At 40.7% G+C, this 11,131-nt stretch overlaps 1 protein-coding gene across 1 annotated transcript; it reads left to right on the forward strand.

Annotated features, from left to right (window-relative positions):
* Window positions 1–6,515: 6,515 nt before the first annotated feature.
* On the forward strand, window positions 6,516–10,787 carry LOC102616859 (T-complex protein 1 subunit gamma-like). The gene is made up of 13 exons (XM_006493654.3): window positions 6,516–6,737; window positions 6,899–6,960; window positions 7,121–7,193; window positions 7,318–7,385; window positions 7,516–7,585; window positions 7,785–7,853; window positions 7,951–8,022; window positions 8,338–8,411; window positions 8,813–9,475; window positions 9,550–9,675; window positions 9,808–9,912; window positions 10,109–10,183; window positions 10,408–10,787. The coding sequence occupies exons 1-13, from the start codon at window positions 6,713–6,715 to the stop codon at window positions 10,597–10,599; spliced, it is 1,674 nt and encodes a 557-aa protein (XP_006493717.2). The 5' UTR covers window positions 6,516–6,712; the 3' UTR covers window positions 10,600–10,787.
* The last annotated feature ends 344 nt before the right edge of the window (window positions 10,788–11,131 follow it).

Raw genomic sequence — 11,131 nt, forward strand, 5'->3', positions numbered from 1 at the left:
AAAGGCCAAAAAAACGGGTGGGCCATAGCCTTGGTGGGGGGCGCGGGCGAAGTTCAACCGCCAAACTCGGAATGGGGCGAGCCTTTGCGAGGGGCCTCGGTGTACCCGCGGGGTGTCTCGAGCACAACCGCACCCAAAAATAACCTACCAAAAGGTCGGGGTGTCAACGGAGTGACCGGGCACAGCTGCACCCACAAATAACCGCACGAAGATCGCAGTGCCAAATGCTCCCAGCGGAAAAAGGCCAAAAAAACGGGTGGGCTATAGCCTTGGTGGGGGGCGCGAGCAAAGTTCGTCCACTGGACCTGGAATGGGGCGAGGCTTTACGAGGGGCCTCAGTGTGCCCGCCGGGTGTCCTGGACATAGCCGCGCCCAAAACCAACTGCCCGTAGGTCGCGGTGCCAAAAGCCTGCAACGGAAAAAGGCCAAGAAAACGGGTGGGCCATAGCCTTGGTGGGGGCCGCGGACGAAGTTCGTCCGCCGGACTCGGAATAGGGCGAGGCATTGCGAGGGGCCTCGGTGTACCCGCGGGGTGTCCTGGACACAGCCCCGCCCAAAAACAACCGCCCGAAGGTCATGGTGCCAAAAGCCCGCAACGGAAAAAGGCCAAAAAAATGGGTGGGCCATAGCCTTGGTGGGGGCTGCGGACGAAGTTTGTCCGCCGGACTCGGAATGGGGCGAGGCATTGCGAGGGGCCTCGGTGTACCCGCGGGGTATCCTGGGCACAGCGCCGCCCAAAAACAACCTCCCGAAGGTCGTGGTGCCAAAAGCCCCCAGCGGAAAAAGGCCAAAAAAACGGGTGGGCCATAGCCTTGGTGGGGGGCGCGGGCGAAGTTCAACTGCCAGCCTCGGAATGGGGCGAGGCTTTGCGGGGGCCTCAGTGTACCCGCGGGGTGTCTCAGGCACAGCCGCACCCAAAAATAACCTGCCAAAAGGTCGGTGTACCAAAAGCCCCCAACAGAAAAAGGCCAAAAAAACGGGTGGGCTATAGCCTTTGTCAGGGGCCGGCGAAGTTTGTCCGCTGGACTCGGAATAGGGCGAGGGTTTGTGAGGGGCCTCGGTTTGCCTGCGTTGTGTCGCTGGCACAACCGCACCCAAAAATAAGCGCCCAAAGGGCGGGATGCCAAAAGCCCTCAGTAGAAAAAGGCCAAAAAAATGGGTGGGCTATAGCCTTGGTGGGGGGTGTGGCCGAAGTTTGTCCGCCGCACTCGGAATGACGCGAGGGGCCTCGGGGTGTCCCAAGCACAGCCGTACCCACAAAAAACCGTCCGAAGGTCGCGGTGCCAAAAGCCCCCAGTGGAAAAAGGCCAAAAAAACGGGTGAGCTATAGCCTTGGTGGGGGGCGCGGGCGAAGTTTGTCCGCCGGACTCGTAATGGGCGAGGCATTGTGAGGGGCCTCGGTGTTCCCACAGGGTGTCCTGGACACAGCCGCGCCCAAAAACAACCTCCCGAAGGTCGCAGTGCCAAAAGCCCCCTGCGGAAAAAGGCCAAAAAAATGGGTGGGCCATAGCCTTGGTGGGGGGCGCGGGCGAAGCTCAACCGCAGGACTTGGAATGGGGCGAGGCTTTGTGAGGGGCCTCAGGGTGCCCGCGGTGAGTTGCGGGAACAGCCGCAGCCAAAAATAAGCTACCGAAAGTCGTGGTGCCAAAAGGCCCCAGCGGAAAAATGCCCCGAGACGGGTGGACTATAGCCTTGTTGGGGGGCGCGGGCGAAGTTCGTCCGCCGGACTCGGAATGGGGCGAGGCTTTGCTATTAGTGTCATTGCACCCGGGGGGAGGTTCTTTTCCAAAATAATTCCCATTTTCTCCCCTAGGGACATTTCTTGGGCCGCCGGAGTACTGTAGGTCCTTGACCCACCGCCATTTGTGAGGTTTCTGATAGTGTTTAGGGAGTTTATTCAAAACAAATAAGCCGAAAAAGGCAGCTTTTTCATGAATTTTGGAATAAATTCCACCAAAACCACTTCGGGGCTCCTAACGGACTCCCGTCTATTCCAGTGGCACCGCGCCACCCATAGAATTTGCGTCTAGAAGCTCGTTCTAAAATTCTAGGGCAGCCCTCGGGGCAGCCAATGAAAAAAGCCTAAAACTGTGTGCTTTAACCTTTAGCCTGGAGGTCCGATGAGAGAAGTTAGGTCCTTCTCCAAAAGCAAGCCCATTCTTCTCCCTCGGGATATTCCTTGGGCCGTCAGGGTGTCGTAGAGCCTTGCACTACCGCCGTCTAGAAAGCTCTGATAGGTTTTATGGAGTTTATTCTAAAAATATTCCGAAAAAAGAGGTTTTTTTTTTTAATTTTATAATAAATTTAGCCAAAACCACACCGAGGCTCCAAGCGGACTCCCGTCTTTTCAGTGGCACGGCGCCGTCTGTGGGAAGGTGCGCCCTAACGCCCGTTCCAAAATTCCAGTGCAGCCCCAGGGGGGCACATGAAAAAGCCCAAAGCCGTGTGCTATGGCTTTTGGCCTGGGGGCCCGAGGAGAGAAGTTCGGTTCTTACCTAAAAACAACCCTATTTCTACAGACATCACTGGGGCTGTCCTAGAATTTTAGAACAGACTTCTGGATGCACCTTCATGTAGGCGGCGCTATGCCACTGAAAAAGACGGGAGTCTATTTGGAGCCCGAAGTGGTTTTTGCAGAATTTATTCCCAAATTCAAGGAAAAAACCGCCTTTTTCAACTTATTTTTAAAATAAATTCCCTAAAACTATAAAGCCTCAAAGACGGTAGTAAGGCAAGGCCATGTAGTACCCCTAGCAACCCAAAGAATGTCCCAGAGGAGAAGAACGGGGCTGTTTTTTTAGAAGAACCCAACTTTTCTCCCTTGGTCCCCAAGCCAAAGGCTATAGCACAAGGCTTTGGTCCTTTCCTATGGGCCTCCCAGGGGCTAACCTAGAATTTTGGAATGGGCTTTTGGATGCATCTTCTAACGAGCATCGCGATCCCACTGGAAAATACGCGAGTCCGTTTGGAGGCCGGAGTGGTTTTTGTGGAATTTATTCTAAAATTTAAGAAAAAAACTGCCCTTTTCAACTTATTTTTGGAGTAAACTCCCTAAAAACTATTAGAGCCTCCCATACGACGGTGGGCCAAGACCCTGCAGTATCCCCGAAGGCCCAAAACATGTCCCAAGGGAGAAGAACGTGGTTTCTTTTAGAGAAGAACCCAACTTGTCTCATCGAGCCCTGAGGTCAAAGGCGATAGCACACGGTTTTGGGCCTTTTCCATAGGCCTTCCTGGGGGTGCCTTGGAATTTTTGAATGGGCTTCTGAATGCAACTTCTTGCGAGCGTCACCATGCCATCTGAAAATATACGGGTCCGTTTAGAGCCCCAAAGTGGTTTTGGCAAAATTTATTCCGAAATTCATAAAAAAAAAACCGTCTTTTTTGACCTATTTTTGGAATAAACTCCCTAAAAACTGTGAGAACCTCCTAGACGACGGTGGGGCAAGACCCTGCAACACCCCCGGCGGCACAAGGAATGTCCCAGGGGAGAAGAACGGGGTTACTTTTGACGAAGAACCTATCTTCTCTACTCGGTCCCCCAGGCCAAATACTATAGCACACAGTTTTGGGCCTTTTCCATGGGCCTCCTTGGGGCTACCCTGGAATTGTGGAACAAGCTTCTAGATGCACCTTCCCGACAAGAGTCCGTTTGGAGCATTGGAGTCGTTTTGGCAGAATTTATGTCAAAATTCAAGAAAAAACTGCCTTTGTCGGCCTATTTTTGGAATAAACGCCATAAAAGCTTTGAGAGCCTCCCAGACGGCTGTGGGTCAAGGCCCTACAGTAGCCCAAGGAATGTCTCATGGGAGAAGAATGAGGTTGCTTTTGGAGAAGAACTCAACTCTCTGCTCATGCCCCCAGGCCAAAGGCTACAGTACACACTTTAGGCCTTTTTCGCTTGCCACTCGAAGGCTGACTTGGAATATTGGAATGGGTTTCTGAAAGATCTTTCTTACCGGCGGCCCAATGCCACCATAAAAGATGGGAGTCTATTTAGCCCCAGATTAGTTTTTGCAGAATTTATTCAAAAAATCAAGAAAAAAGGGCTTTTTCAGCCTATTTTCAAAATATTAATAGCTTTATTGTGATGAGGTTTATGGGATTGCACGATCTTAGGCGATGATACTGTTATCGCTGATTTGGTTGTAGTCTGCTGATAAGAGAAGCAAGCCTTGTTGAAATAGGGCTAGTAGAGGTGAAAGGTTTCATACAGCTTCAGTGGAAGTAGTGGATGCTGTGAATGATGAAAATGAGTTAGAGGTTGATACTGAGGTTAACGCTAGGCCAGTGCTTGATTCAGGTTATATGAAGATTTTAAAAACAATACTTTTGTAGAGTACAAAATAGAAGTGCATCTTTATTTGATGGAATTATATGAGAACCCAAAAAATGAAAGTTTTGATATATTGGATTGGTGGAAGATTAATTCTTCCAAATATCCAATTTCGTCTTATGTTGCTCGAGGTATTTTGGTCATGCTTGTTTCCACTGTGGCATCTGAGTCAGCATTTAGTACTGGTGGTTACGTTCTTAATCCACATAGGTGCTCACTATCGATAAGGATGGTGGAGCACTAATTTGCACACAAAATTGGTTACGTTCAACTTCGATAAATTTGGATGTTGAACACATTGAGACAGGTAAAATGTAACGACTTAACTTTAATTTTATTTATTGATTATTTTTTTACTTTATATTGTTATTCTATTTTAAAAGTTGACATTTTTCTTGGCTTACACGTACATAGATTTTGGGAGATGATAAAAACATATTTGATGAAGCATGATAGCATTTGATGGGATAGTGAGGGTAAATATTTATTAATTCTTTATTGAATAAAAAATTTTTATTTGTTATTTATTTTCATTATGTCTGTTTTGTTCAGGTTAAAATACGAAACAAAAATTGTAGGTGGAAATTTTTTTCCTTTTCTGTGTTATATTTTGAAACTTTGAATATATTATTGTAGCTTTATTTGAACAATTAATTTCGGTGTGTTATATTTTGAAACTTTGAATGTATTATTGTAGCTTTATTTGAACAATTAATCTCGGTGTGTCATATTCTGAAACTTTGAATGTATTGTTGTAACTTTATTTGAACAATTAATCTTATATTTTAAAATTTTGAATGTATTATTTTAGTTTTATTTAAACAATTAATTTATTTAAATTTTGTTCAATATTGAATTTAATAGGTGGTAAAATTATTTTTATATTAGATTTTTTTTTATTTCATTAGTTCATGGATTGGATAGATTAAAAAATTTTAATCCGCAGATCAATCCGCAAAATGGTGGATTTGATATGGATTGAGTCAAATCCGCATCCAATCCGCAAACGTATGGATTGGATTTGTATTGAATTTAATCAATCCGTGGATTGGATTGAAAATTTATAATTCGCAAAATTGTGGATCGAATATGAATTGATGTCAAATCTATAAAATTCGATCCGCGAACACCCTTACGTGACTGTATCATTACTCTCTTTTATTTAAATATTGACAAAAGTGAATAACTTTTTTAAGCTTTGAACAAATAGGCTAACAAATCCGATTTCGGGATACCGAAAACCAGGCCTGGTTTGGGTGATTTGAAGTGGGGACAACACCACTAGCACTCTCAACCAACTTTGAATTTTGGGTATGCTACTTTAGTCATTTACTATGTATTTTGGTATAATTATTAATTTTTAAAGTTTCTCAGTTATATAGCTGACAATAAAGAGTTTTAAAAAGCATATTTGGTATAGAGGGAAATTATTTCTGTACCACTTTTCTTTTGTCATATGTATATCTAACTATCATAAAATTTTGACATGTACTTTGTATCACCTTTGTTTTCAAGCTTGTATCAATCAACCACTTTGACACAAAAAATAATTATTATTTTATCTCTTAATGAACTAAAATATCATTTTATTATACAAAATTTTGAAAAATAAAAAAAATTATAATTATAGGAATATCCTAAAATAAATAAATCTCAAAATTTAATACGATAATTTTTAAATGAAATTATAATTATAAAAAATAACATCTTTTAATTATATCTTTTTATAATTATAATTTCATTTAATTTTTGTAATTAAATTAAGTATAAGGAAGTTTATAAAAATTAACATGAAGAGAAAAACTCCCTATAATTATTGTAGATTTTTTTATAATTAATATTTAGAAACTTCCCTATACAAATTAAATGAAATTATGATTACAAAAAATTAACATGATAGTTTTTAAATAAAATTATAATTATAAAATTGGAGTTAAGATTTATTTATTTTATTAAATTTAAGGATATTCTTATAATTATAATTTTTTTATTTTTTAAAATTTTATATAATAAAATAATCTTTTAATTTATTTATGAGTAAAATGATATTTTTTAATGTGAAAATAATTTATTGATATAAGTTTAAAAATAAAAATAGCGTAAAATATATTTTAAAATTTTATGATGGATGGATGTATACGTGACAAAACAAAATTGGCGCAGAAATAATTCCCTATACTACAAAGCATTTACGAAGAAAAAGGGGCCAACGGGGAGGGTTTGAGGGCTTTCTTTCAAGTACTCATCGTCAACAGCAAAGCCAAACAGTCTCACTTCGCTTTTACTTTATACGACAAAGATCCCGGAGTTTAGTTTTGTTGAGTTGAGTTGAGTTGATACCAGTAGTTAGGGTTTTATCCATTACTTGATACAATCATGCATTCTCCAGTTCTCGTTCTCAGTAAGTTTTTTTTCTTTTTTTTCCAAATTAAATTTCCTTCCTCACATTCGTCGATGTTACTTTTCTATGCGATCTGTGATGCACATAAGCTAGCAAATTTTTAGTTGTTATGCTAATGTAAAAGCCCTTACATTTGATTTATTATTGATTGAAATGAACAGAGGATTCCTTGAAGCGTGAATCTGGAACCAAGGTTCACCATGCCAATATACAGGCTTCCAAGGTAAACCCAAATTCCCTTTGAACTCTGTCTTCGCCCTTTTTTATTTTTATGTTTTAGTGGACTTTGTCACTAGTTCCAGGTTTTTGTTTTAGAACGTTTCATTTTTGCTGTGTTGTCTGGTATTTTGGTGATGTTGAATCTTTGGTGTAATGTTTAACAGGCTGTTGCCGATATCATTCGGACAACATTGGGTCCCCGGTCCATGTTAAAGATGCTACTTGATGCTAGTGGAGGTAATCTATACCCATTTCTTTTGAAATAAGTCACATGTTCATTTAACAACAGTGCTTTTATTTGTCCTCTTTCTGTCCTGTTTAAGAATATTATTTAGGGTACTTTAATTTTTTTCTTTAACAGGGATTGTAGTTACTAATGATGGAAATGCTATTCTTCGTGAGCTTGATGTTGCACATCCAGCAGCTAAGGCATGATCTCCCTCCGCTTTGATTAACCCTCCATTATATGTTTGTTAAAACAATATCTTTTGGGGATTCTTTAGGCTTACTGATTTTTTTCTTTTTCCTTCTGAAATGTTACGATTGTGATTGTTGACAGTCAATGATTGAGTTAAGTCGAACTCAAGATGAAGAAGTAGGGGATGGAACAACATCTGTCATTGTGCTAGGTAAGTTTTTTGCCCTTTGTTTTTTTTTTTGGCTTTCAAAAAAATTGATGTTCTGGCTGATGTGCAACTTTTGGCATGTTCATCAGCTTAGCCATAATTAATTGTTAATGCTTAGTCAATGCTTACTTGTAATCTGTGTAATTAGTTGACACATCCTAAAATGATTTTGTTCATTTCTTAAAATTAAACAAACTTGTAGCTGGTGAGATGCTTCATGTTGCGGAAGAGTTCATCAACAAGAATTATCATCCTACGGTTATCTGTCGAGGTACTACTGCTACTGCTAGTTTCAGTTCTACCGTTGGTGAAAACTTTGCTTTTGAGTATCTTTGGATGTCATGAAGTAAGTTCTGTTTGATTTGCAGCTTACAATAAGGCTTTGGAGGATGCTGTTGCTGTGCTTGATACAATTGCAATGCCCATCGATGCAAATGATCGTAAGTTTCTTGCGTACTCTTCCTTTCGATTTGCCAACATTTGAATCTCTCTGTAATTTGGCATGTGCATTTAGTTGAAGGTGATCTGGGTCTTTTACTATTGTCTCTATAGTGAAAAATCTGATTTCTGGCTGCCAATGTTTTAGGTTTTCGATGCTTTTTGCACTTGATTAGCACTCGAAATCCAATAAGAGTATTTATAGATTTTATTTTTGTGATAGATGTAAAATTAATTTTAGGTGGGCGAGCTTGTGAGTTGTTTTGGAATCTTGGCTAATTTTATGTCGTTATTTAAGGATTTTATTTTGATGGCAGGTGCAACAGTGTTGGGCCTGGTCAAGAGTTGCATTGGAACTAAGTTCACAAGCCAATTTGGGGATCTGCTAGCTGTAAGTATCTGCTTTTAGAATAAGGACTATGTCAGTGGTTCTGTGCTTTTCCCCTTTTCCTTTTTGCCCCATGTTTACTTGTTACTAATGAGTAGTCAACTTTGCTTATCATCTGTGTGCTTGAAGAGGAAAACGCTAGTTATGTGGTTTCTTTATTTGTTGCATCTTCAGGTCTTCCCGTTTTCTGGGTGTTTAGTGTGTAGGTTTTCAATTGTAGGTTAGTTCTTCATACGTATGCATATGCATGTACAAACTATATTGTTGTGATGGAATTGTTTTGAAAATTTTCAAGTAATCAAAAGGGAAAGCAATGATTTTACTGAACATTTCTTTCAGATATTTGCTCGTAACATTTTTTTTAACTTAGTCTAACACGTTTTTGCATCGCTGGCTATTACTAGGATCTTGCAATTGATGCCACCACTACTGTTGGTGTTGACCTTGGCCAAGGGTTGCGAGAGGTGGATATTAAGAAGTACATTAAAGTTGAGAAGGTCCCTGGTGGCCAGTTGGAAGATTCTAGGGTTCTGAAAGGAGTTATGTTCAACAAAGATGTTGTTGCCCCTGGGAAAATGAGAAGAAAAATTGTCAACCCACGTATTATCCTTCTTGATTCTCCCCTTGAGTACAAGAAAGGAGAGAATCAAACAAATGCTGAGTTGGTTAAGGAAGAAGACTGGGGAGTCATGTTGAAAATAGAAGAGGATTACATCGAAAACCTCTGCATGCTGATTGTGAAGTTTAAACCAGACTTGGTAATTACAGAGAAGGGGCTAAGTGATCTTGCATGCCATTATTTAAGCAAGGCTGGAGTTAGTGCAATTAGGAGGCTAAGGAAGACAGACAATAATAGAATTGCCAAAGCATGTGGCGCTGTTATTGTGAACAGACCAGATGAATTGCAGGAATCTGATGTTGGTACTGGGGCTGGGCTGTTTGAGGTTAAGAAAATTGGGGATGAATTCTTTGCATTCATTGTTGATTGCAAAGATCCAAAAGCTTGTACTGTACTCTTAAGAGGTGCTAGTAAGGATCTCCTGAATGAAGTGGAAAGGAATTTGCAGGTATTTGGAAGGGCTTTTGTTCAAAATTATCCTTTCTTGTGGATTTCTTTTTCTGATGCCTGCGTTTATTATAGGATGCAATGTCTGTGGCAAGAAACATAATCAAGAATCCAAAACTAGTACCTGGTGGTGGGGCTACAGAATTAACAGTGTCTGCCACTCTAAAACAAAAGAGTTCCTCAATCGAAGGCATCGAAAAGGTGAGCAGTTCATTTATCAATTTTCTCTCATCACATCTTTTGAATGACTATTAGATGTAAACTGTGCAGTGGCTTTTCCGCCGTTTTTGTTATTCATCAGCCTGACATCCATGCTTCATCATTGTAAAACAGTGGCCTTACGAAGCTGCTGCTATTGCTTTTGAGGCTATTCCAAGAACTTTGGCTCAGAATTGTGGCGTTAATGTAATTCGGACTATGACTGCTCTGCAAGGAAAAGTATGAATCCATGTGGAAAGTGATTGCAGTTACATATTTTCAATCTTAAAAACATAGGGTTCTCTTCTTTTTCCTTTTGTTGTGCTAGGTTGATTTGTGCTTCAGCATCATTTGATTTTTCTTAAAACAACACACACACACACAGAGATATATACTGATACATCTTGATTCTGTTGCTATGGATCTATAACTTCAGCATGCAAATGGTGAAAATGCATGGATCGGCATAGATGGAAACACTGGTGCAATTTCTGACATGAAAGAGGGGAAGGTAGGAATTGTTATCTCAATATTTTCTTGATGAGTAGTTATCAGATATAACATGGTCAAAAACTCTGAAAATTCTTGTGCTTTCAAGCCCAATGCTTCCCTTATTTCTGTTATTTCGTTTCCGCTCTGTAAGTCTTCTCCAGCTTACTGCATCTGTGGGTAAATTTAGGCATCCAGTAAATAGGAGTTAATTACATGAGCATTTAATTGAGTTTGTTTCGACAGATCTGGGATGCATATAATGTGAAAGCACAGACATTTAAGACAGCAATTGAAGCTGCTTGCATGCTTCTGAGGATTGATGACATTGTCAGTGGAATTAAGAAGAAACAGGCCCCTGGCTCAGGCCAAGCTCCATCGAAGCCCCAGATTGAGACGGAGGCAGATGCAGATAGTGAGCAAATACTCCCTGATTAGACAATGTTATTGTCAACGACTATGCAGTTTAATTATTTGAAAAAATGTTGGTTTATTGTTCTGTTGGCGGTCTAATGATTTTGCTGAGCTTTTCCTCCAAATTTTGTGATATTGCGCCAATGTTTTAGCCATTGTAGACAAACTGGGAAGCTGTGATATGCTCTGCAATATATATATATATTTTAACATCCTGTTTTTGGATAAGTTTTTTCCTAGTACTACTTTTAGGTGGTGTGCAGGCATACCCTAATTTTTGTTTAATTTTTTCAAGTTGTGCGTTTTTCTATGCATGAATGTCAGTAGTGGATAGACTTCCATAAGAGGGACTCGACTAGCTTACAGAATCTGTAAGCTACAGACTGCAGCATCAGCCGTTGGATGTGGTTCGATGTGGAGTGAGAAATTAAACAATAGAAAATGGGATGGTGGGATGATGGGCGCTGTTAGGTACAGAATCTGTACCGTAGGCAGGTCCCCATAAGAGATATGATAGGTGAGAACAAGAGGGAGATGCAGTAGAGCAAAGAGCAGA

This window comes from Citrus sinensis, chromosome 9, assembly GCF_022201045.2.
Source record: "Citrus sinensis cultivar Valencia sweet orange chromosome 9, DVS_A1.0, whole genome shotgun sequence".
Lineage (NCBI taxonomy): Eukaryota > Viridiplantae > Streptophyta > Magnoliopsida > Sapindales > Rutaceae > Citrus > Citrus sinensis.

What these genes read in the sequence shown, in the direction of transcription:
- LOC102616859 (XM_006493654.3), top strand. Translation starts at nt 6,713, where the DNA reads ATGCATTCTCCAGTTCTCGTTCTCA. An exon ending in GCTACTTGATGCTAGTGGAG is followed by an intron (nt 7,194 to 7,317) that starts GTAATCTATACC and finishes TTTCTTTAACAG; the next exon opens with GGATTGTAGTTACTAATGAT. An exon ending in GCCCATCGATGCAAATGATC is followed by an intron (nt 8,023 to 8,337) that starts GTAAGTTTCTTG and finishes TTTTGATGGCAG; the next exon opens with GTGCAACAGTGTTGGGCCTG.